The sequence below is a fragment of the Rhinopithecus roxellana genome, chromosome 12 (assembly GCF_007565055.1).
Source record: "Rhinopithecus roxellana isolate Shanxi Qingling chromosome 12, ASM756505v1, whole genome shotgun sequence".
Taxonomy (NCBI): domain Eukaryota; kingdom Metazoa; phylum Chordata; class Mammalia; order Primates; family Cercopithecidae; genus Rhinopithecus; species Rhinopithecus roxellana.
The window spans coordinates 41,932,084-41,956,140 of record NC_044560.1 but is presented as its reverse complement, the minus strand read 5'-3'; the positions used below and the strand labels follow the sequence as shown (position 1 = coordinate 41,956,140).

Sequence of the window (24,057 nt, the reverse complement as noted above, 5' to 3'; positions counted from 1 at the left end):
TTTGGCTTAGAAGTTTGCCTAATTATTTAAAAATATGGTAAAGCTATAGGCTCTTCCTCTAGAAAAATTTACATACAACATAAACATTTACCTTCCGTATAAGTTCACATGGCACTTACATAACTTTGTATATAATTTTGTAGGGAATATACAATTTCCCCCCAAACCCCCCAGTGTATATCCTGGAATCCCCAAGAACCCTTCACAGAAACAAGGATAAGAACCCTTGGCTTAGCATTTGAATTACAGAAACAATGTAGACAGCTGAACCATACATACGTTACTTTCTCAGCTTCTTCAGATTCTACAGAGACCATGACTGTGGGCAAGTCAAAAAATCTCAGTGTTTCTGTCTCTGTGAGTATTATCTCTATATTCTTCTCCAGGTCTTCTTTTGTTACAATTTTTTCAGGCGCTGCCCTTATCACTTGCAAATCTAAAATACATGACTTAATTAAAATCATTTACTAATTGCTATTTCTAATTTGCATTTTTCCTTCTAGTCACCAAAATACCATACTGGGTAATATATTGCAGGTGGTTAATATAGTCAAGGAACAGGCCAGGTTGTGAGATATAGTCTATTCAACCTTTCTGAAGCCAAATTGGATCTTGTAGGCCATAAACAGCCTTCCTTGCTGACATAACAAGCCTACCCCAGTCTAATACCTATACTCATAACTCTAAGGGTATTCCATTATTACTATCCCACAATATTAATTGGGAACTGGGGTTAGTGACTGTCGGTACTACTCAAGAATATGGAGGCAAGTATATTTAGGGGGCATAATAAGCAACACTTCTTTCAGCCGTGAAGTTAACTTCTAATTTGTAGCTTTAGCAAACTTTTATCCTTCATTTGCTCTCCTTATTAGCTGTCTTTTAATTTAGATGTCATTCCATCTCTAATCATCTTCACCAGGGGTAAAGACTCTACTCTATTAGTCCTGGTTGACCATAGAAGTAAGATTGGAACCAATGTCCATGCAAATAATAGAGTGAAAATAATTGGCCATAAACCTTTAGGACAGTCAGAACTGGATCCAAGGTCTGTGGAAAATTCCATTGAGAATTGAGTTTCAGCCCGGCGCGGTGGCTCAAGCCTGTAATCCCAGCACTTTGGGAGGCCGAGACGGGCAGATCACGAGGTCAGGAGATCGAGACCATCCTGGCTAAACTGGTGAAACCCCGTCTCTACTAAAAAATACAAAAAACTAGCCGGGCGAGGTGGCGGGCGCCTGTAGTCCCAGCTACTCGGGAGGCTGAGGCAGGAGAATGGCGTAAACCTGGGAGGCGGAGCCTGCAGTGAGCTGAGATCCGGCCACTGCACTCCAGCCCGGGCCACAGAGCGAGACTCCGTCTCAAAAAAAAAAAAAAAAAAGAAAACAAAGGAGAATTGAGTTTCACAGCCAGGAGAGTTTGGAATTGGTTATGTGGGTAACAGCCATGAGAAAGTATATAAGTGAGAGTTCAGTGTTTTCTACCAACAACAGGGTATACAGCAGACATTCATGAGCCTTTGGGATAGGCAAAGCTTGGACAGCTTTAGGAAAACTTAAGAACGTCTCAGTCTTCTCTTTAAAAGGTTCAGAGCTGAGAAAAACACCTTCCTCATAATCTAAAAAAAAATACAAGTTATTAATCCCAAAAACCAACCATGAACATTTTTAATGGCTAAATAAATTATGGTATACCCATCTATGACTATTAAATACTAAGTAATTGAATAATAAAAATTTTTGAAAATACGTTCTAAAATGTTAAATGACAGAGCAGCCCAGAACATGATCTGCACTATGGTAATAAGAATGTAAAATATTATGCAGATAAACAAGGTCAGGAAACAGAAAATTTTAAGTTGCAAATCTTCTTTAGTTTTGGGTGATTCTTCTTTTTTTTAATATTCTTTAATTTTTACTATTTGTGTAATAAATTTTAAAAATAAGTAAAAGATTTTATTTATATAAGTAAATCTGACTAAGACAAAATAAGTAAAGAAGTAAATGAGTTATCCACAAGAACAAAATTTGAGGTATATGTAGTCCAAACTTTTTGTCAATGAAGAAAATAAAAAACAGATGTTAAGTGAAAAGTCCACACAGGAATACTAGCAATTTTAAGACTAGCATTTCAGGCTCTTGATTCTCCGAGGTTTCTTACTGTTAGACCACCAGATCTTCCTTTGCAATTTAGTTATATATACTTCAAAGTAGCATTGTGGCACAGACATGCTAATTATGAAAATAAACGATTTTTTTTTTTTTTTTTTTTTTTTTTTTTGAGACGGAGTCTCGCTCTGTCACCCAGACTGGAGTGCAGTGGCCAGATCTCAGCTCACTGCAAGCTCCGCCTCCCGGGTTCACGCCATTCTCCTGCCTCAGCCTCCCGAGTAGCTGGGACTACAGGCGCCCGCCACCTCGCCCGGCTAGATTTTGTCTTTTTAGTAGAGACGGGGTTTCACCGTGTTAGCCAGGATGGTCTCGATCTCCTGACCTCGTGATCCGCCCGTCTCGGCCTCCCAAAGTGCTGGGATTACAGGCTTGAGCCACCGCGCCCGGCCTGAAAATAAATGATCTTATATTAGATATATTACACATACAGAACCTAATATAGTAACATCTCAGTTATTATGGTTGGGAAAAGTAATAGTCTAGTCAACCTTCTTGACGGCAGAGGAACTACCATTCATAGACCAAGCCCTAGGATGGCAAGTAGGATTTTTGCCTGGAGTTCTGTATCACCCATTTCCTAAATGTTGCTTGAATTTAATATATATTCAGAAACTACCCCCAAACCACACTCTTTACCCATAGAATCTGTCTATTTCATGCATTAGATCTCCTAACTCTAGACTGGCCGTACCACAGATTTTGAGTTCACCTCTTTCTCCACCTAGAAAAGAATCAATCTGTTCTATCAATCTGTTTTGCCTGCTCCTCTTGACTGCCAATGATGGAGGGAACATCTACACTCCTGATGGTTCTTCCCAGAAGAGGGAGCTCTAGCCTAGTATGACAATCATGGCTCCTCCCCACACCTTTACTCATGAAGCCCCTTGAGAGGGTTAGAGTCCTGAAGTGGTCTAGAACCTTTCATGAATGGGTGGGTAAGTCTGTCAAATTTGAGGGTTTAACAGGGGACTTGTATCCACAATGTGATATTTTGGCTCCAATTCATCATATTTACCCTTACCATATTTTTCAATTAATTCAGAACAGGGTAGGGAAAAGGGATGTAATTGTTTGGCTATTCTCAGAGACCCCAGTAGAGAACAACCTATGAAGCCTTCCTTGGCCTCTACTTTAGCTTCAATGGGCCCAATACAATTACAGTATAATTGAGTCACAAAAGCAGTTTATTCTTCCTCCTTTCTCCTCACTTGTCAAAGGTATCTATTAGTGAGTTATTTATTAACCGAGAGCATCCAAAGACAACCTGTGCATGAGATGCTATTTGGCCTCTACCTTGCAATTAAAACCACAAACTTTTCTAAGCACAAAACTCCTTTTGTTTATATGGTAAAGCAATGGTTCTCAAACTTTACCATGCATCAGAATCACCCAAGGGCTTAGCAATAATTGCTTGGGCTTACCTCTAGACTTTTTTTAAACATTTGGTAAACTTTGTGTTTTAGAATAGTTTTAGGTATACAGAAGAGTTGTAAGAATAATTAGAGTGGCTGGGCGCAGTGGCTCAAGCCTGTAATCCCAGCACTTTGGGAGGCTGAGATGGGCGGATCACAAGGTCAGGAGATCGAGACCATCCTGGCTAACACGGTGAAACCCCGTCTCTACTAAAAAATACAAAACACTAGCCGGGCGAGGTGGCCGGCGCCTGTAGTCCCAGCTACTCAGGAGGCTGAGGCAGGAGAATGGCGTGAACCCGGGAGACGGAGCTTGCAGTGAGCCAGGATCCGGCCACTACACTCCAGCCTGGGTGACAGAGCAAGACTCCGTCTCAAAAAAAAAAAAGAATAATTAGAGTTTCTGTATACCCTATATCCAGTTTTCCCTATTGTTAACATTACTTTGGTACATTTAGTACAACTACAATATTGCTATTTTATTGTCATATAAAGTCCATATTTTATTCTGATTTCCTTAAATCTAACTGTCATTTTTCTCTTCCAGGATCTCATCCAAGACACCACATTACATTTAGTCATCATGCCTCCTTAGGGTTCTCTACACTGTGACAGTTTCTCAGAATTTCCTTGTTTTTGATGACTTTGAGAGTTTTGAAGAGTAGTGGTCACATATTTTGTACCCTTCAATTTGTGATTTTCTGATGTTAAACAAGTGTTATGGGTTTCTGGGAGGAAGACTACAGAGGTAAAGTGTCATTCTCATCATGTCATATCAAAGATACATGATAACAACCTAACTTATCATTGATGGTGTTAATCTTTACCACCTGTCAATATCCTCTGCTTTAAAGTGATTTTTCCCCCTCTCTCCTATGCATATTGTACTGTTTAGAAGAAAGTCAACATGCAAATCCCATACTTATAGAATGGGAAGTTAAGATCCACCTTCTTGAGGGAAGAATATCTATATAATAATTTGGAATTCTTGTATAAAAAGATTTGTCTATTCTCTCCTCTTCATTTATTCAATATTTGTTTGTGTGACTATGAACTCATGGGTATTTATTTTATAATTTGGTTTATAATCCAATTCTACACTATTTATTTTGTTGTTGAAATTGTTCTACCTTTTGCCATTGTGAGCTCTTTGTGTTGGCTGCTAGGTTCCTCTCAAATACCCCTTTTTGTTGTTTGTTTATTGTAGAGATTTGTTCTGTTTTGTTTTGTTTGAGCACTTCTTTACTTTCTGCTCATCTTTTATCCCCGCCTCAGCTCTAGAATTGGGCATTTCTTCAGAGCCCTGGTTACTTTTATTAGACAATGGAATTAGAAACCAAAATCTGAGCACTGAGAGTACCTGCTGCTTCTGGGGTGTCATTGCTTCTAGGCCTTCTTAGTGGACAGAGCTAAGAAATATTTGTATGTACACTAACTTGTATATATAAACATATCTATACATCTGTGTTCACCTATATATCTCTATTAAGCTAAACATGAGTTTATATTAATGTTTTTGACACTTGTTTGATATCACATGGATAATTCTAGCTTCCTTTCTTGCTTTCTGTAATCTCCCACTCCAACAATGTTGAGTTCCTACCATCTGCCCTCCAATTACTTACATGTTCAATCCCAGTATGCACGTACAATGATTCAGAATTATTAACCCCATACCCCATGGGAAATGACTACAAACTAGAGTGTTTATTTGCAGTTCCTTTTGTCTTTAATCTCACAGCCTCTACTCATTTTCAATATTATTTAGGTGTATACCCTTTCCTCCCACTCCTTCTGGGGGGTTATATTATACATTTGTAAGGCAGTTTGATTCTTCTGTTACAGTCTGTATTCCATTGTAGGATCCTCCTATTTCTTAACTGTGATTAAAAAAAAAAATTCCCAAATTTTAAGTCTCACTTTTTGTGCAGTAATATTCTATGGGTTTTAGTAAAGGCATGGTGCTATGTATCCACCATTACAGTATCTATACAGAGTAGTTTTACCATCCTAAAAAATATTCTTTGTGCTTCACCCATTCAACTCTCCCTTCTCTTCAAGGCCCTAGCAACCATTGATTGATCTGTTTTCTGTTTCTATAGTTTTGCCTTTCTCTAGACTGTCATATAAATAGAATCAGACAGGATATAGTCTTTCCAGACTGGTTTATTTAACTTAGCAATAAGTATTTAAGATTCATCAATCTTGTTGCATGGATTCATAGCTCATTCTTTTATTGCTAAATAATATTCCATTATATGGACATACTTTTGTTTGTTTATTCACCACTTAAAAGTCATCTTGGTTGCTTCTAGTCTTGCATTTATGATTAAGCTGCTAGAAACATTTGAGTGCAAATTTTTGTGTGAAGATAAATTTTCAGCTCATTTGAGTAAATACCAAGGAACACAACTGCTTGATGATATGGTAAGAGTATGTTTAGTTTTATGAGAAATTGCCAAACTATATTCCAAACTGGATGTACCTACCATTGTGCATCCCCACCAGCAAGGAATGAGAGTTCCTATTTCTCCACATATTTGCCAGCAATTGGTATTATCAGGTTTTTTAGCCATTTAAATGCATATGTAGTAGTATCTCATATTTAATTTGCATTTTCCTAATGACATATGAAACTGAGCATCATTTCATATGCTTATATGCCATCTGTATACCTTTTTTGATGAAGTATCTGTTCCTACATTTTGTTCATTTTTCACTGGGTTGGTGATATGGTTTGGCTGTGTCCCTGCCCAAATCTCATCTTGAATTGTGACTCCCACAATTCCCACATGTCATGGGAAGAACCCAGTGGGAGGTGATTGAATTAAGGGGGCGGGTAACTACGACAATTTCATGTCATGAGAGCAACCCAGTGGGAGGTGACTGACTTATGGTAGCAGGTCTTTCCTGTGCTGTTCTTGTGATAGTGAATGAGTCTCAAGAGATCTGATGGTTTTAAAAATGGGAGTTTCCCTGCACAACTTCTCTCTTGTTTGCGTGCTGCCATCCATGTGAGACATGACTTGCTCATCCTTGCCTTCCACCATGATTGTGAGGTCTCTCTAGCCACGTGGAACGTAAGTCCATTAAACCTCTTTTTCTTCCCAGTCTTGGGTATGTCTTTATCAGCAGCGTGAAAACAGAGTAATAGAGTTGGGGTTTTTTAATTGTGAAATTTATGAATTGTTTATGTACTTTGGATAAAAGTCCTTTATGATCTATTTGATTTGCAAACAATTTTCTCCCAGCCTGTGATTTGTCTTATCATTCACTTAACATTGTCTTTCACAAAGCAAAAATTTTTTAAAAGTCCAATTCTACCATTTTCTACTTTTATGGATTGTGCTTTTGGTGTATCTAAAATTCCATTACCAAAGCCAAGATCACACAGATTTTTTCCTGATGTTTTTCAAAAAGTTTCATACTTTTGCATTTTAAATTTAGGCCCATGATCCATTTTGAGTTAATTTTTGAGTAAGATGTAAGGTCTGTGTCTATGCTCTCTCTCTCACTTTTTTTTTTTTATGTGGATGTTCAATTGTTCCATCAACATTTATTGAAAAGAGAATTCTTTCTTCATTGAATTGCCTTTGTGTTTTTGTAAAAAAAGTCAGTTAATTATATTAGTGTGGGTCTATTTCTGAGTTCCGTATTCCATTTTATTTATCAGTGTACTTGATTATGATAGCTCTATAATTATGCTTGAAATCAGGTAATGTGAGTCCTCTGGGTTTTTTTTCCAGAGTTGAGCTGGCTGTTAAATCCTCTGCTCTTCAATATAAATTATAGACTTAATTAGCTGATATCTACAAAATGATTGCTGGGATTTTGATTAAGATTGGATTGAATCTATACATCGAATTACAAAGAACTGATATCTTTACAATACTGAGTGTTCCAATGCATGCATATGAAACTCATTTATTTATTTTTTTTTACTTTTTTCATCCCTATTTTGAAGCTTTCTGTGTATAGATTCTGTAAATATTTTGTTAGATTTATACTTCTTATTTTCTGATGCTATTGTAAATGTTTTTTGTTGTTGTAGTTTAATTTCAAAGTTTAGTAGTTCATTGATGGCAAACAGAAAGGCAGTTTGCTTTCATATATTGAACCTGTATCCTGCAATGTTGCAGGATACATGCCTATTGGTGCCAGGAAGTTTTCTTATTTGTTTTTTTTTTTTTTTTTTTTTTTTTTTGTAGATTCTTAGGAATTTTCTATATAGACAATGATGTCATCTGTAAGTATAGACAGTTTTATTTCTTGCCTTCCAATCTGTATAAACTTTTTTTTTGAGACAGAGTTTCGCTCTTGTCACCAGGCTGGAGTTCAATGGTGTGATCTGGGTTCACTGCAACCTCCACCTCCCAGGTTCAAGTGATTCTCCTGCTTCAGCTTCCCAAGTAGCTGGGATTACCGGTGTGCTAATTTTTGTTTTCTTAGTATATACGGGGTTTCACCATGTTGGCCCAGCTGGTCTTGAACTCCTGACCTCAGGTGATCTGCCCATCTTGGCTTCCCAAAGTGCTGGGACTACAGGTGTGAGTCACCACACTTGGCCCAATCTGCATAAACTTTATTCCTTTTTAAAACAGTAAACCTAGTTTCGTTTTGCCTGTGACATAATTTTTTAAATATCTTTTTAAGGAAGATATTTTAAAATATATTGTATTTTACAGGAATATACAATTTTTAAATTGCAAAGTGACAATTTATAATTATGTACATTTATGGGTTACAAAGTGATGGTTTAAAAGTAGAATAATTAAATCAAGCTATCCATCACCTCAAATACTCAACATTTTTGTGGTAGAAACATTTGAAATTTCTCTCTTTGCAATTTTGTAATAATAGACTATTCTATTATTCTATTATTAACTATATTTACCACATTATGAAATAGACTTTTTTTTAAAAAAAAAAATACTTCTCCTAAGATTTTTCACCCTTTGATCATCATCTCCCCAATCTCCCAAATCCCTAACCTCTGTAACTACCATTCTACATTCCACCTCTATGAGATCAATTGTCTTAGATTCCACATATAAATGAGAACATGTAGTATTTGTCTTTCTGTGTCTGGTTTATTTCCCTTAGCATAATGTTCTCTAATTCATTACATCCATGTTGTCACAAATGACAGAATTTCCTTCTTTTTAAGGCTGAATAGTTTTCCACTGTGTGTATATACCACATTTCCTTTATTCATTCATCTGTTGATGAACATAGGTTGATTCCATAACTTGGCTACTGTGAATAGTGCTGCAACGAACATGGGATGCAGTCAGAGAAACTGATCTCAAATCTTTTGGGTAAATACCCAGAAGCAGGATTGCTGGATCTTATGGTAATTCTATTTTTAGGATGAGGAACCTACCTAGTTTTCCATAATGGCTATACTAATTTATATTCTCATCAACAGTGTATGAGAGTTCCCTTCTTTTTCTGTATCTGATGAGATGATCACACAGTTTTTGTCCTTCATTCTATTGTGATGTATCATATTTATTAATTTGCATATGTTGAACCATGCTTGCATCTCAGGGACAAATCCCACTTGATCATGGTGGATAAGTTTTTCCAATGTGTTTTGGAATTCAGTTTGCTAATATTCTGTTGAGGATTTTTGTATCCATGTTCATCAAGGATATTGGCCCATGATTTTTTCTTGTAATGTCTTTGTCTGGCTTTGGTATCAGGGTGATATTGGCCTTGTAAAATTAGTTTGGAAATGTTCCCCTTTCAGACCCCAACTGCAACCCTGCCCAACTGCAGATACCAAATAGCGTAATTGCCTAGCCAAGGAATACAACCTGTGACCAGATTAACCAGAAGCCATCAAAGTACCCTGTCAGCAGCTCTGCCTGATGGCAGAGAACAGCCAGTTGTCTCAAGAGACAGTGGAAACCTAAGTTATTAATTGTATATCTCTCTTCTTTTCTAACATATGCATTTGGTGTTATAAATTTCCCTCTAAAAATTGCTTTTTCTGCATCCCCAAATTGTGATAAGTTGTATTTTCATTTTCATTGAGTTCAAATTATTTGTTTTTAAATTTCTCTTGAGACTTCTTTGGCCCATAGGTTATTTAGATTTTTGTAGTTTGATTTACAAATGTTTAGAAAATGTCCAGTTATCTTGCTGTTATGATTTCTAGCTTATTGCTATTGTCAACTGAGCACATACCTTGTATAATTTCTATTCTTTGGGGTTTGTTGAAGTATGCTTTATGGCCCAGGATGTGGTCTACAGAATGCCATCTATCCTTTCTTTATGTAGATCCAAGTTTCTGACCCATGTCATTTTTCTTTTGCCTGAAGAAGTTCTTTCCACATTTCTTTCAGAGCTGGTCTGCTGGCAATAAATTACCTCAGAATTTTGTTTATCTGGGAAAATCTTCATTTCTCCTTTACCCTTGAAGGATAATTTTTCTGGATATAGAATTATAGAATGCCAGTTTTTAATATCAACATTTTAAAGATTTTTGTTCCACTCTTTTCTTGTTTATCTGGTGTCTGATGAGAAGTCAATTGTAATTTATATCCTTGTTCTTCTAGCCAGGTGTGATGACTCATGCCTATAATAATCCCAGCACTTAGGGAGGCTTGAGGCAGGAGAATCACTTGAGCCCAGGAGTTCAAGAGCAGCCTGGGCAACATGGCAAAAACCTGTCTGTACAAAATAAAAGAGAAAAAAAGAAAATAATAAAAAATATATGCTTGTTCTGCTACAGGTAAGATGTTTTTTCCTTCTGGCTTCCTTCAAGATGTTCTCTTTGTCTTTTGTTGTCTGTAATTTGAATATAATATTCCTAGGTTTTGTGTTTTTGTTTTGCTTTGATATTTATCTTGATTGGTATTCTTTTTGTATCTGTGGTTTAGTGCCTGACATTAATTTTGAAATGTTCTCAACAAGTATTACTACAAGCATTTCTTCTATCCCATTCTCTCTTCTTCTGGTATTCCAATTGTGCATATGTTACACCTTTTGATATTATCCCAGAGTTATTGGATGGCTGTTCTATTTTCATTCTTTTTTCTCTTTGCATTTTAGTTTGGGAAGTTTTTATTGACTGATCTTCAAATTAACTGATTCTTTCTTTAACCCTGTGAAGTCAATGGGGCTATCAAAGATATTCTTCATTCATGTTGCTGTGTTTTTGATATCTAGCATGTCATTTTGAGTCTTTCATATAATTTTCACCTCTCTTCTGACATTACACACCTTGCACATTGCATACTTTTTCCATCAGATCTCTTAATATATTAATAATAATTATTTAAAATGCCCTGTCCAATAATTTTTAAATTTTTATCATAACAGTCTGGGTTTGATGCTTGCTTGATCTCTTCAAAATATTTTTTTCTTGCCCTTTAGCACTCCTAATGACTTTTCGTTAAAAGTCAGACATGCTGTATCCTGTAACAGGTGCTGAGGTAATAAGGCATTCAGCAGAAGAATTGATGGTACTCAGGGTAGCAATTTGGTTGTGCTTAATGCTGTTGTAGCTACAGGTATCAAAATCTTTCTTTTGTTTCCCCTCCTGGCTTTCAGGCTTCTCTGTATTGCTTTAGAGAAAGCCTATGTCTTGCAATTCTTTCATCTGTAATCCAGTATTGTCACTCTGGAGGTTCACTGGTGGTAAGTGGGGAGAAGGGAAATAGTCTACAATCTAATTGACTCTCACACTTTTAGTTAACCTGTGTCTTGGAGACATGGTGTTCACAAGTATATCTATTCCTACTTCAAGGGTATAGTTGTCTTATCCCTGCCCCTACTCCCTTCCCTGGCTGCAACATTCCCAATCGAATTCCTTAAGCACTGTTATTTTTCCTCCTTATTTAAGAAATAAAGGCTGGTGCTAGAGTAGAATTCCCTTACCCTAACTGGGCTATAGTTTCAAAATTACCCTCTGGCAAATTTCCCCCACCCCCCATCCCCAGATTAAGTCTTTGTTAGAAAAAAGAGGCTAGGAGTGTTTTAATGTGGATATTCTTTCCCTCCCCTACCAGGGCCACTAGCTTATCTTCAGCTCAGATCCTTAGCTCAGATCCTCACTGAAAGAATCCACTGGATTCCTAGAATGAAAGCCCATGTAAGTGTGGGCCCTCTCTTTCCCATGACTGTGCTCCTCCATGAATTTTTTACTCTTATACTAGTAAAATACTCAGCCTCCAGCAATTCATGAAAATAATCATTCATGTGTTCCTCCAGCTTATGGTAAGCAACTGTTGGGAACTGTATTTCTCTGGATTGTTTTGAGTCTCTAGATCTCAAGGTGGCAGTTTGCCCTTGTCACCACAGTTCTCTGATGAGTCCAAGAAAAGCTGTTAATTTTCAATTTGTCTAACTTTTTCTTGTTGTAAGATGGGAGTAATGACTTCTAAACTCTCTACATACAAGAACAGAAACTGGAAGTCCACCCCCAGAATTTTTTATTCAGTAGGTCTGGGAGGGGGGAAGTTACGAACATATTTTAAATATATTTTTATCTAGAAGTATATTAGAACAGGCTAATTTCAGGAATTTTGTGAGTCAGTTGTTAAACATAGACATTACTCAAAATTACATTATATAAATTTATTATTAAATAAATCATATTAAAAACAAAGATAATAATTACTCAAGGATCATCACTTCCTAATTATGCTATTAAATTTTACTACTGCCTTCCGGAAGTGGTGGCTCACATCCTGCAATCCCAGTACTTTGGGAGGCCAAGACAGGCAGATCACTCGAGACCAGCCTAGCAAAAAAGGTGAAATCCTGTCTCTACTAAAAATTCAAAAATTAGCTGGGTGTGGTGGCAGGCGCCTGTAATCCCAGCTACTTGGGCGTCTGAGGCAGGAGAATCGCCTGAACCCAGGAAACAGAGGTTGTAGTGAGCCGAGATCGCACCACTGCACTCCAGGCTGGGTGACAGAGCGAGACTTTGTCTCAAAAAAAAAAAAAAAAAAAAATTTACTACTACCTACTCTCTTGCAGTTATTTAAAATATCTACTGTATCTGTATGGTGGTGCGCTGCTAAGTATCTGTTTGTAACTTCCCATTCAGAAAATTTATGTTGGGAGCTTGAAATCTGCTGTGATGAGAGGATTTATAACATGGAAATTGGCAAATGCAGCAAATAAGGATTTTCTTGCCACCTGTGTAGTTAGTAAAACATTTATCAGAATACTTATTGCTTAGGCCTAAACCCTAGTCCCAGATATTGCAATTCGATTGACTTGAATCGAGACACAACTATGGGAATTTTTTTAAGGCATACCAGATGACTTTAATATGCATTCTAGAGTGAGGAAACACTGTTCTAGTCTAAAAAAGAAGCCGGGGGTAGAAGTCGAATTGTTTAGGTGTCACTCATTTTAGAGGCTGACTTCATAGTTACAATTCACCAGCAACGGCCGGGCATGGTGGCTCACGCCTGTAATCCCAGCACTTTGGGAAGCCGAGGCAGGCAGATCACCAGGCCAGGAGTTCAAGACCAGCCTGTGCAATATGGTGAAACCCCGTCTCTACTAAAAATACAAAAATTAGCCAGGCGTGGTGGTAAGTGCCTGTATTCCCAGCTATTCGGGAGGCTGAGGCAGAAGAGTCACTTGAACCAGGGAGGCAGAGGTTGCAGTGAGCCAAGATCACGCCACTGAACTGCAGCCTGGGCGACAGAGCAAGACTCTGTCTAAAAGAAAAAAAAAAAAGAAAAAAAATTCACCAGCAGCTGACCAAGATGATATAAATATGTACATTGTTTTTCAGGTCTTCTGGAGGTAAATTTGTGTTACTTGTTTTTGTTTGTTTTTGATGTAGACAAGCAAAAAAGGCTTCAAGAGAAATTGTTACATAAAGATTTAGTCTTTATGCTAAGAGCAATGCAAATCTTTTGAAGAGTTAGTTTCTAAGCAAAAGAGGATGCAATTAGTTGTGTTTCTAAAAAAAATTCTGAATATAATTTTGAAAAATAGATTGGAAGGTGGCAAGAATATCTATAGAGAAAGCTGGGGGAGGTAATGACAATAATCCAGTTTTCCCAGCCTCTAACTGAGAGAATGAGGGTCTTTCCTGCAGCAGACATTGCTGATTGGTTAGGTTTTTATTCCAAACCCTATCTCTCTTCCCTTGTCTCTTTCTTTTAATAGAAATAATATAATTAATAGAAAGCTAAATAGCTATTAATATAATTAATAGAAAGCTAAATACTTGATTTTCCAGCCTCTCTTAAAGCTAAGGCTGATCATGTGACACTTCTGGCCAATAAGATGAAAGCAGAAATATAAAGGAAGGGGAAAGGCTTCTGGGAAATTTTTTACCTTCCTGAAAAATGAGATAGATATGATGATGCTACTTCCCTTCTCCTTTCTGTCTTTAATGTGGATAATATGCCCAGAGCGAGCTGGAGAAGATATTTTTAGACCATAAGAAAAGAAGAAAGGCTTTAGGAAAGAGAATAGCAGAACGGCCAATCCAAATTCTGACAAAATTAAGCCAAAAAAATCAAAGCCAAAAGCTATCTCTTCTTTTAATGTGAGAAAAGTAAATATTTGTTCAAGTTCTTTTTAGTTGGGTATTCTGTTATTTGTTGTCAGTCATTCCTGTTACATCTCCCAACATCAAAAAGAAAAGTCCATAAAGCACCATTTTTCCAGCCTTATATCTTCACCAGTCCCTCATCATTTTAAAGGAAAAAAATCCTTATTGCACTGCAAAGCAAGTACCCCTCAAGTATATAACCATTTCTCCCAGCACTTTTGATCATTCATTATTATTTCCTCATTCTTGTATCTTCATTTTCATAATCCTTTCCATTACCTCATGTTTTACCCTCTGCCTGGATTGGGCTTCCCCTACTTCTCTGGACAAGTAACTAATAATCTTTAAAAACCTAATTCAAAAGTCAATAATGTTCTCTGTGAAGCCTTTTTTATTTTACCTCAAAGGATTTAATCACTTCTTTCCAAGTGTTCCCATGACATTCCACATATGTCATTATGGAACTGATCACAAATGTATCAGAATTATTTGTCTCCGATTAGAAGTTGAGTTTGGTGGCTCACATGGATAATCCCAGTACTTTGGCAGGCCGAGGCAGGCAGATCAATCACTTGAGCCCCGGAGTTCGAGACCAGCCTGGTCAACATAGTGAAAACCTGTCTCTACAATAATTACAAAAAATTAGCCAGGCACGGTGGTGCATGCCTGTATTCCCAGGTACTTGGGAGGCTGAGGTGGAGGATCACTAGAGCCTGAGAAGCAGAGGTTGCAGTGAGCCAAGATTGCACTCCAGTCTAGGTGACAGAGTGAGATCCTGAGAAGAAGAAGAAAGAAGAGGCCAGGCACAGTGGCTCACACCTGCAATCCCAACACTTTGGGAAGCCGAGGCTGGCAAATCATTTGAGGTCAAAAGTTTGAAACCAGCCTGGCCAACATGATGAAACTCTGTATCTATTAAAAATACAAAAAAATTAGCCCAGCATGGTGGCGGACACCTGCAATCCCAGCTACTTGGGAGGCTCAGACAGGAGAAGTGCTTGAACCCAGGAGGCAGAGGTTGCAGTGAGCTGAGATTGTGCCACTGCATGCCAGTCTGGGTGACAGAACAAGACTCTGTCTCAAAAAAAAAAAAAAGAGAAAGAATAAAAAGAAGAAGAGGAAGAGGAGAAGGAAGCAGAGGAGGAAGAAGAAGAAGAGAAGGAGGGAGAGGAGGAGAAGAGAGAGGAAGAGGGAGAGGAGGAAGAGGAGGAGGAATAAGAGAAAGAAGAGGAAGAGGAGGAAGAAGTGAGGAAGAAGAAGAGGAAAAGAAGAGGAAGAAGAGGAAGAGGAGGAGGAAGAAGAAGAAGAAGGAGGAGAAGGAGGAGGAGGAGGAGGAGGAGGAGGAGGAGAAGGAGAAGGAGAAGCTGAGCTCTAACACAAAGCACCAGTGGTTCCTCAGGATGATGATTCAAAAGTCACCCAGGGAACTTAAAAGAATAGATATTCCCCTGGTAATTCTCTTGAAGCAACTTCACAAGCCAGCATTTGGAAATCATTATCATATTTCTTTTATCTCAAGTATCCAACCAATAATAAGCATATTGACTAAATAATGGACTGTTACTGAAATAAACAAGTATATTTTCATTACCTGTGAAACTAGTCAATCTTTCTCGTTTATAGGATGGTTCTTCCAGGTCTTCTGCTATTGATTCACTTGTTGATACACTTGACTTAGAAACTGTACTGCTTCCTAAAACTGACCTTTAATAATGAATAACAAAATTACTCATTTATTTAGATGTCCTTATGGGAAACTAAGTATATAAATTAGAACATATTATCAGATGGAGAAATCAAATATACTAGGATCATATAAGTAAAATAGAAACATTAATTTTTCAAAAATGAGTCGGTTTCTAATATTTCTTAAATAAAAAGTTACTTACAATTTATTTATTTATATCTTTATTTATTTTTTGAAATGGAGTCTCGCTCTGTCACCCAGGCTGTAGTGTAAATAGCACAATCTCTGCTCACTGCAACCTCTGCCTCCCAAGTTCAAGTGATCCTCCTGCCTCAGCCTCCTGAATAGCTGGGATTACAGGCTTGTGCCACCATGTCCAGCTAATTTTTTTTATATTTTTGGTAGAGACGAGTTTTCACCATGTTAGCCAGGCTGGTCTTGAACTCCTGACCTCAGGTGCTCTGCCCACCTCGGCCTCCCAAAGTGCTGTGATTACAGGCGTGAGCCACCGCACCCAGCAAAAATGTATTTTAGAAGAAAGACATGTTAAACATGCTTAAAGTCCTTCAGTGAATTATCAGTACACTTAGTACAAAAATCCAAAATACAGTCTACCTACCCAGCACATTCATCTTCATTATTAGTCTTCCTTTACTTTTTTTTTTATTTCCTCCATCTTAGGAGCTCTCTAACTTCAGAGCCTCAGCCTGGAATACTCTTCCTTTCGTTTTTCACTTGGTTTCTATTCACTATTCAAATGTCATCTTAAAAATGTGATTTATTTCATTTTATAAAGGCTTTCTCAAGGTTTAACTAAAATATATGTACTCAGAAGGAAATCAATGGAAGAATCCAAAAATAATTTCCTTAAACATATGAACTTAACACTACTCCATGGTATTACATACTTTCTTTTTTGTTCCTATTTATAGTCTCAACTGCCCATCAAAACAGGATGTAAAGTTTATTGGAATATCTTGTTTTACCAGGTACTGCTGTATTTTTGTAGGCAAATTCAGAAGCAAGCTCCAGAGAAGCATATAATTGCTGTGTATTATAAAATAAGAGAGAAATCAAACTCTAGGAAAACAGAGATTTGCATGGGAGAGGAGGGGAAGAAAGGGAAGCCACCTCTTCCCATAAAATGCAGCTAAAAAGAAGCCGAAGAAACCTGAAGAAAAATGTCTAATGGGAATTTGAAATTAATTGTATGTGATTTTAATCTCATCTTTTGGTTGCTCAGGAAGTCTTGAGTGAAATACATGTATTTTCCACAAATGTTTTGTTGTGAGTATATGGGAACTCTTAAGACATTAAGAACTCTGCATTTAATTTAAAACATGAGAGGAATATAGAGATGGAACATTAGGATGATAATTAAAACTTCGGTCGCTCATGCCTGTAATCCCAGCATTTTGGGAGGCCTAGGCGGGTGGATCACCTGAGGTCAGGAGTTCGAGACCAGGCTGGTTAACATGCTGACGACCCGTCTCTATTAAAAATACAAAAAAATTAGCCAGGCATGGTGGGGGGATACCTGTAATCCCAGCTACTCAGGAGGCTGAGGCAGGAGAATAGCTTGAACCCAGGAGGTGGAGGTTCCAGTGAGCCCAGATGGCACCACTGTACTCCAGCCTGGGCAACAAGAGTGAAACTCGTCAAAAAAAAAAAAAAAAAAAAGGAAAGGAAAGGAAAGGAAAAGGAAGGAAAGGAAAGGAAGAAGGAAGGAAGGAAGGAAGGAAGGGAAAGAAAAAAAAAGAAAGAAAGAGAGAGAGAGAGAAAGAAAGAAAAAGAAAGAAAGAAAGAAAGAAAAAGAAAGAAAGAAAGAAAGAAAGAAAGAAAGAAAGAAAGAAAGAAAGAAAGAAAGAAAGAAAGAAAGAAAGAAAGAGAAAGAAAGGAAGGAAGGAAGGAAGGAAGGAAGGAAGAAAAAGAAAGAAGGAAAAAGAAAAAAGAAAAGAGAAAGAAACAGAGAGAAAGAAAGAAAGAGAAAGATTGGGAGACTGGAGACAACTGATATCTAAGATACATATGTGCAATTTAAATGGAAAGGCAATATATATGATAGAAAAAAGGAACTATATAATAGTATACTCTACCTTGTAAACTGCCCTAACATACTAGGATTTATTGTATTCTGATAAAGGCTATGGGAAGATATAAATTCTGGTCCAAGTGATCCTTCTTGTGATGTCAAGAGTTTATTTGGCTTTGCTGTACCAGTAAGTGGATCTGGATGGTAAAGAGGTCGAGGAGTAACATCAGTTCCATTTATGTCAAACACCTGTTAAAAATGGTTATTTAAAATGAAGTAACTAAAAAAGACAGGGCTTCCAAACAACAACTGCTAGAAAACAGAAACAAATATGGTAGAAAAAAGACAAGCATAATGTTCCTACAATAGGATAAACATGAAAAATTGGATGCTTTAAAATGTCATGCTTAGAAAGTTTCTTAACTATGCAAAAACTTTCTTAAAATATTATTTGTGTTTTATCTATATATAATTAATATATATTAACTTTTGGAAAATCAGAAAGGTGGAAAGATAATTCATCCAGACTGTTACTATTTTGGTGCATGTAAATTGTATGTACACGTTTTAAAGAAAACTCACTATTTTTCACTTAACGTTTCATTAATAGGCATTTCCCTAGTTATTATATGCTTTTGGTTTATAGTTCTGCACCATAAAATGATTCAGTCAACAATGGACCACATATATGACAGTGGTACCATAACATTATCACAGAACTGAAAAGTTCCTATATCACCTAGTGACATCACAGTCATCATAATGTCATAGCACAACACATTACTCATGAATTTGTAGTGATGCTCATATAAACAAACCTACTGCACTGCCAGTCATATAAAAGTATAGCAATATAATTATGCACAGTAAATATTTGATAATAATACATTATGCTTCTGGTTTATGTGCTTACTAAACTAAACTTTTTATTATTTTAGAGTGTACTCCTTTTATTTCTTAAAAAAAATAGTTAACTGTAAAACAGCCTCGGTCAGGTCCTTCAGTGGGTACTCTAGAAGACGACATTGTTAAAAGAGATGACAGCTCCATGCATATTACTGCCCCAAAAAAACCTTCCAGTGGGACAAAATGTGGAGGCAGAAAACAGTGATATTGATACAGTCGAACTCCTTTTATATATTTATTCCCATTTTGATTTCCGTTTGGAGGGGGAGAATTTCCTATTCAAGTCCTTTGCACATATTGTATTGAAACTTTTTTATTATTGGTAACGGATGAGTCCTTTCAGTTGTATGAGCTGCAAATGTCTTCTTTCACTCTGTGGCTTCATTTTCTTTATGGTATATTTGATGAATATGAGTTTTTTTTTTAACGTAGTCAAATGTATCATGTTTTCCATTATGGGTTGTGCTTTAGATGTCTCCTTTAAAAAAACATATCCAGCCCTGAAGTCCTATATGTTGCTTTTCATATTTAAGTATATAATATACCCAGAATTAATTTTATATATAGGATAAGAAAGAAAGCCAATATATTTTTGTTTCATAAGAACACCCAATTGTCTCAACAAGTTTTTGAAAATCCTGTCCTTTCCCCATTACTCTGCAGTTCACATTTATTATAAAATAAGTGTTTATATGTGCTCAGGTCATGTGAAGGCTCTCTAATTTGCTAATATTATGTGTTTTATTAAGCCTGGTATCTAGGAAAGCAAGTGCTTCCACTGAGTTTTTATGCAAGTATCTTGGCTATTTTTAGCCTTTAGCATTTCCATATAAATTTTAGAATTATCTTGAAAAGTTTCTGGAAAAAAAATAACTTTAAAACTTGAGATTTAGATTAAAATTGCAAAGAATCTATAAATCAAAATTTGGGATAATTGATCTTAAAATATTGTTTTCTATGTACACATGTCTATATCTCCTTTTGTTTTGGTCCTCTTTAATGTCTTCCAATAAACTTCTATAGTTTTAAAAATATTGGTATATGCATCTTTTGTTATATTTTTCCACAAGTGCTTGATAAATCTTAATGCTATTATAAATTGTATCATTTTAATATGTCTAATTTCTGGATGGGCACAATGGCTCAATGCCTGTAATCCCAGTGCTCTGGGAGGTCAAGGCAGAAGGACTGCTTGAGGCTAGGAGTTTGAGACCAGCCTGGACAACACAGCAGAATCTCGTCTTCACCAAAAATTTGAGAAAATTAGCTGGGAATGGTGGCACATACCTGTAGCCCATGCCACATGGGAGGTTAAGGCAAGAGGATTGCTTAAGACCAGGAATTTGAGGATACAGTGAGCTATGATTGTGCCACCGCACTTTCAGTCTGCATGATCACAGCAAGACTCATCTCTAAAAAATTTTTTTCAAATAAAAAAAATCTAATTTTTGAACTATTTGTTGCTAGTAAATACTCAATCCATAAATATTCAATGTTTTCTTTCTTCCTTTCCAACTTTATACATCCCATTTCATTTTCTCACCAATTTGAACTGACTTCCAAGAATGTTGGATTAAAGGGGGCTCTTTTTTGAAATGCTTCACCATTTGATATGATCACTACTGTAGGATTTTATAGATAGCCTAAATAAGATTTTTAAACTTCCTTGTGATTCTCAGTTTTGTAAGAATTTTAAAAATCATGAATATTAAATGTTATCAGATACTTTGTCTAAATTGAAAGGATCATGTGCTTTTTTTACCACATTAAGCTGTTAATGTGGTAAATTACACTAAGGGTTTTTGAATGTTAAACCAATCTTGATTTCTTGGCACAGACCAAACTTCCTTATGATGTATTAGGCATTTTTGTTGTTGTTGTTGTTACTGAACTTTACTGGATAATATTTTATTGAGGATTTCTCTATGTTTGCAAGTGAAATTGGAATATAATATTTGTTTCTCATATTGTATTCAGGTTTTAATATCAAGGTAATGCTAGCCTCATAAAATGAGTTCTGGAATATACCCACTTTTAGTGTTCTGTTTTCATCTATGTGTATTTGACACATACCACAATTGAAGTCATCTGAATCTGGAATTATCTTTTTTTGGGGGGGGAGGGGGACGGAGTCTCGCTCTGTCGCCCAGGTTGGAGTGCAGTGGCGCGATCTCGGCTCACTGCAATCTCCGCCTTGCGGGTTCACACCATTATTCTGCCTCAGCCTCCCAAGTAGCTGGGACTACAGGCGCCCGCCACCATGCCTGGCTAATTTATTTATTTTTTTGTATTTTAGTAGAGACGGGGTTTCACCGTGTTAGCCAGGATGGTCTCGATCTCCTGACTTCGTGATCTGCCCGTCTCGGCCTCCCAAAGTGCTGGGATTACAGGCATGAGTCACCGCGCCTGGCCTGGAATTATCTTTGAAGGAAGGTTTCTAAATCACTCACATAAATTTCTTTAATAGTTTCCAGTTTTCGATTTTTGTCTGTCTGCTTTGCTAAAGTGTAATTTTTTAAAAGTTTTTTTACATTTTACTTAAATTTTCAAAATTCAAAATTGGAATATGATAACATAATATGCATTAATTTGCTTTTTAAATTGCTTTTAACATGTACAATTGAATAGTTTTTAATATATTCACATATATGTGCACTAAAATTAATTTTGGAAACTTTTTACACTTCAAGAAAATACTGTATCCATTATGATCCCCGCTATGGTTTAAGTGTGTGCACCAAAAGTTCATGTGTTGGAAATGTGGTCCCAATGCAGCAGTGTTGAGAGCTTCGACTTTGGGAGGTGACTGTGTAATGAAAGGTTGTCCTCACAAATGGATTAATCCATTCATGGATTAATGGATAAATGGGTTATCAAGGGAGTGGTTTAGTTATCACAAGAGAAGTCTGTTAGGAAGGCCAGTTTCTCTCTCTCATAAACTCCCCTCACCATGCGATAACCTGCACCACCTTAGCTCTCTGCAGAGTCCCCACTAGCAACAAGGCCCTAACCAGATGAGGTTCCTTGACCCTGGACATCCTAGCCTCCAGAACTATAAGAAACAATATTCTTTTGTTTATAAAGTACCCAGTGTCAGGTATTCATTTACAGAAACAGAAAACAAACTAAAAAAATTAATACCAAGAAGTGGGACTAATAACAAACACCTGAAAATGTAGAAGTGGCTTTGGAACTGAGTAATGGATAGAGGCTAGAAGAACTTGGAGAAGCAGTCTAGAAAAAGGCTGCATTGCCATAAACAGCATTAAGGGTGATTCTGGTGAGGGCTCTGAAGAGCAGACTAAAGAAAGTCTGAATCTTTTTAATTGCTTAAGTGGTTGTGAACAGAATACTGGTAGAATTAGGAATAGTAAAGACTTCTGATGGGGTCTCAGACAGAAATGAGAAATTCTTATTAGAAACTGGAATAAAGGCTGTCTTTGTTATAAAGTAGTAAAGAATTTGGCAGAATTTATGGAAGGCAAAATTTAAGCATGACAAACTAGGATACCTGGCAAAAGAAATATTAATATCTAAGCAAAGTGTTCAAGATGCTGCATGGTTGCTTTTGCTTACTTACAAGTGAGATTTGAGAACAAAGGGATGAGATTAAAAAAAAAAAAAACAATTTATAATCAAAAGGGAAGCAAAGCAGAAAGATTTGGAAAAGTCTCAGCCTGGCCATGTAAAGAATGAACCAAGGGTATGGCCCAGAGACCATTTGCAAAGGAGTTTAGTACAGATGGAAGGGATCATTAAGGCAGTGGAAGAAGACTCCAAAAGCGTTTCAGCAATTTTCTAGATGGCTCATCCAAACACAGGCCCAGAGATCTAGGAGGGCAGAATGGTTTCAGGGGACAGGCCCTGAGTGCCTTTCAAGAGCTCACTACCCAGAACTACCTTGGGTCCCCAAATTTTGGCAAGGAGTCAGCCACCCCAGTTGCGGCACAAGTGACCCCCATTGGGGCTATACCCACTACTCCAGAAGATGTGAATCATAAGCCTTGGCAGCATCCACATGGCATTAATTCTGCAGGCTTACAGAAAGCAAAAGCTGTGGAGGAATTAAGATCCATCTTAATTCCAATGGATGTATCAGATGGCCTGGGAGTCTATGCAGAGATTTATCACAGGGGCAAAACTATTGCAGAAGGCCCCTAAAGGGTAATGCCTAGTGAAGACATGGAAGCAGGATTGCCACAGGACCCCAGAACTGCAGAGCTATCAGCCTGCAAAGCCAGCCTGGGAAAGCTGTAGTGTAGACTGACTCCAGCAAAGTCATAGAGTCAGGGATGCCCAAGGCTTTGGGGGCCCAATCCCTGTACCAGTGTGTCCAGAAGGCAGTACATGGAGTCAAAAGATATTATTCTCCAGCTTTAAGGTTTAATGTTTGCTCTGCTGAGTTCAGACTTTTTTGGGACCTATGACTTCTGGCCTATTCTCCCTTTCAGAATGGGAATGTATACCCCATGTCTGTCCAACCATTGTATCTTGGAATAGCTTGTTTTGATTTCACAGGCTCACAGGTAAGACTCTGGGCTTTTGAGTTGATGTTGGAATGATTTAAGGCATTGGGGCTATTGGGATGGAATTAATGTGTTTTACATGTGAGAAGGATGTGAATTTGGGGGCCAAAGGCAGAAAGTTAGGGTTTAAATGTGTCTCTAAGTTATGTGGGAAACTTGGTCCCTAATGCAATAGTATTGAGAGGTGGGACTTTTGGGAGGTGAGGATCCAGAGGGCTCTGCCCTCATAAATGGATTAATCCATTCATGGATGAATGGGTCAGTAGGTTACCAAGGGAGTGGATTAGTTATCATGAGAGGAGTCTGTTATAAAAGCCAGTTTCTCCATCTCTTGTGAGCACTCCTCACCATGTAATATCCTGCTCTACCCCAGGACCCTGCAGAAAGTACCCCACTAGCAAGGAGATCCTCACCAGATGTGTCCACTTGACCCTGGACTTCTCAGCCTTGAGAAATGTCAGAAATACATTTCTTTGTTTTATAAATTACCCAGTATTGAGCATTCAGTTATATCATAACAACAGAAAACATATTCAGTATTGAGCATTCAGTTATATCATAACAACAGAAAACATATTAAGATAGTCCCCTAACATCTCTGCTCCCAGCCCCAGGCCACCACGAGTATCTTCATGTCTCTATAGACTTCCCTATTCAGGAGTTTGATAGTGAATGGAATCATATACTGTGCAGTATTTTGTGACTGGCTTGTCTCACTTAGCATATTTTCAAGACTCATGCATCAGTGCTTCATTCCTTTTTATGGTTGAATAATATTCTATTGTATGG

At 37.3% G+C, this 24,057-nt stretch overlaps 1 protein-coding gene across 1 annotated transcript in view; it reads right to left on the bottom strand.

Annotated features, from left to right (window-relative positions):
• Window positions 1-24,057, bottom strand: part of WDR78 (WD repeat domain 78) — a 109,263-nt gene that overhangs the window by 59,032 nt on the left and 26,174 nt on the right. Inside the window, 3 exon segments of the mRNA XM_010357084.2 lie at window positions 280-436; window positions 15,709-15,821; window positions 17,901-18,085. Coding sequence (XP_010355386.1) covers window positions 280-436; window positions 15,709-15,821; window positions 17,901-18,085 — 455 coding nt within the window.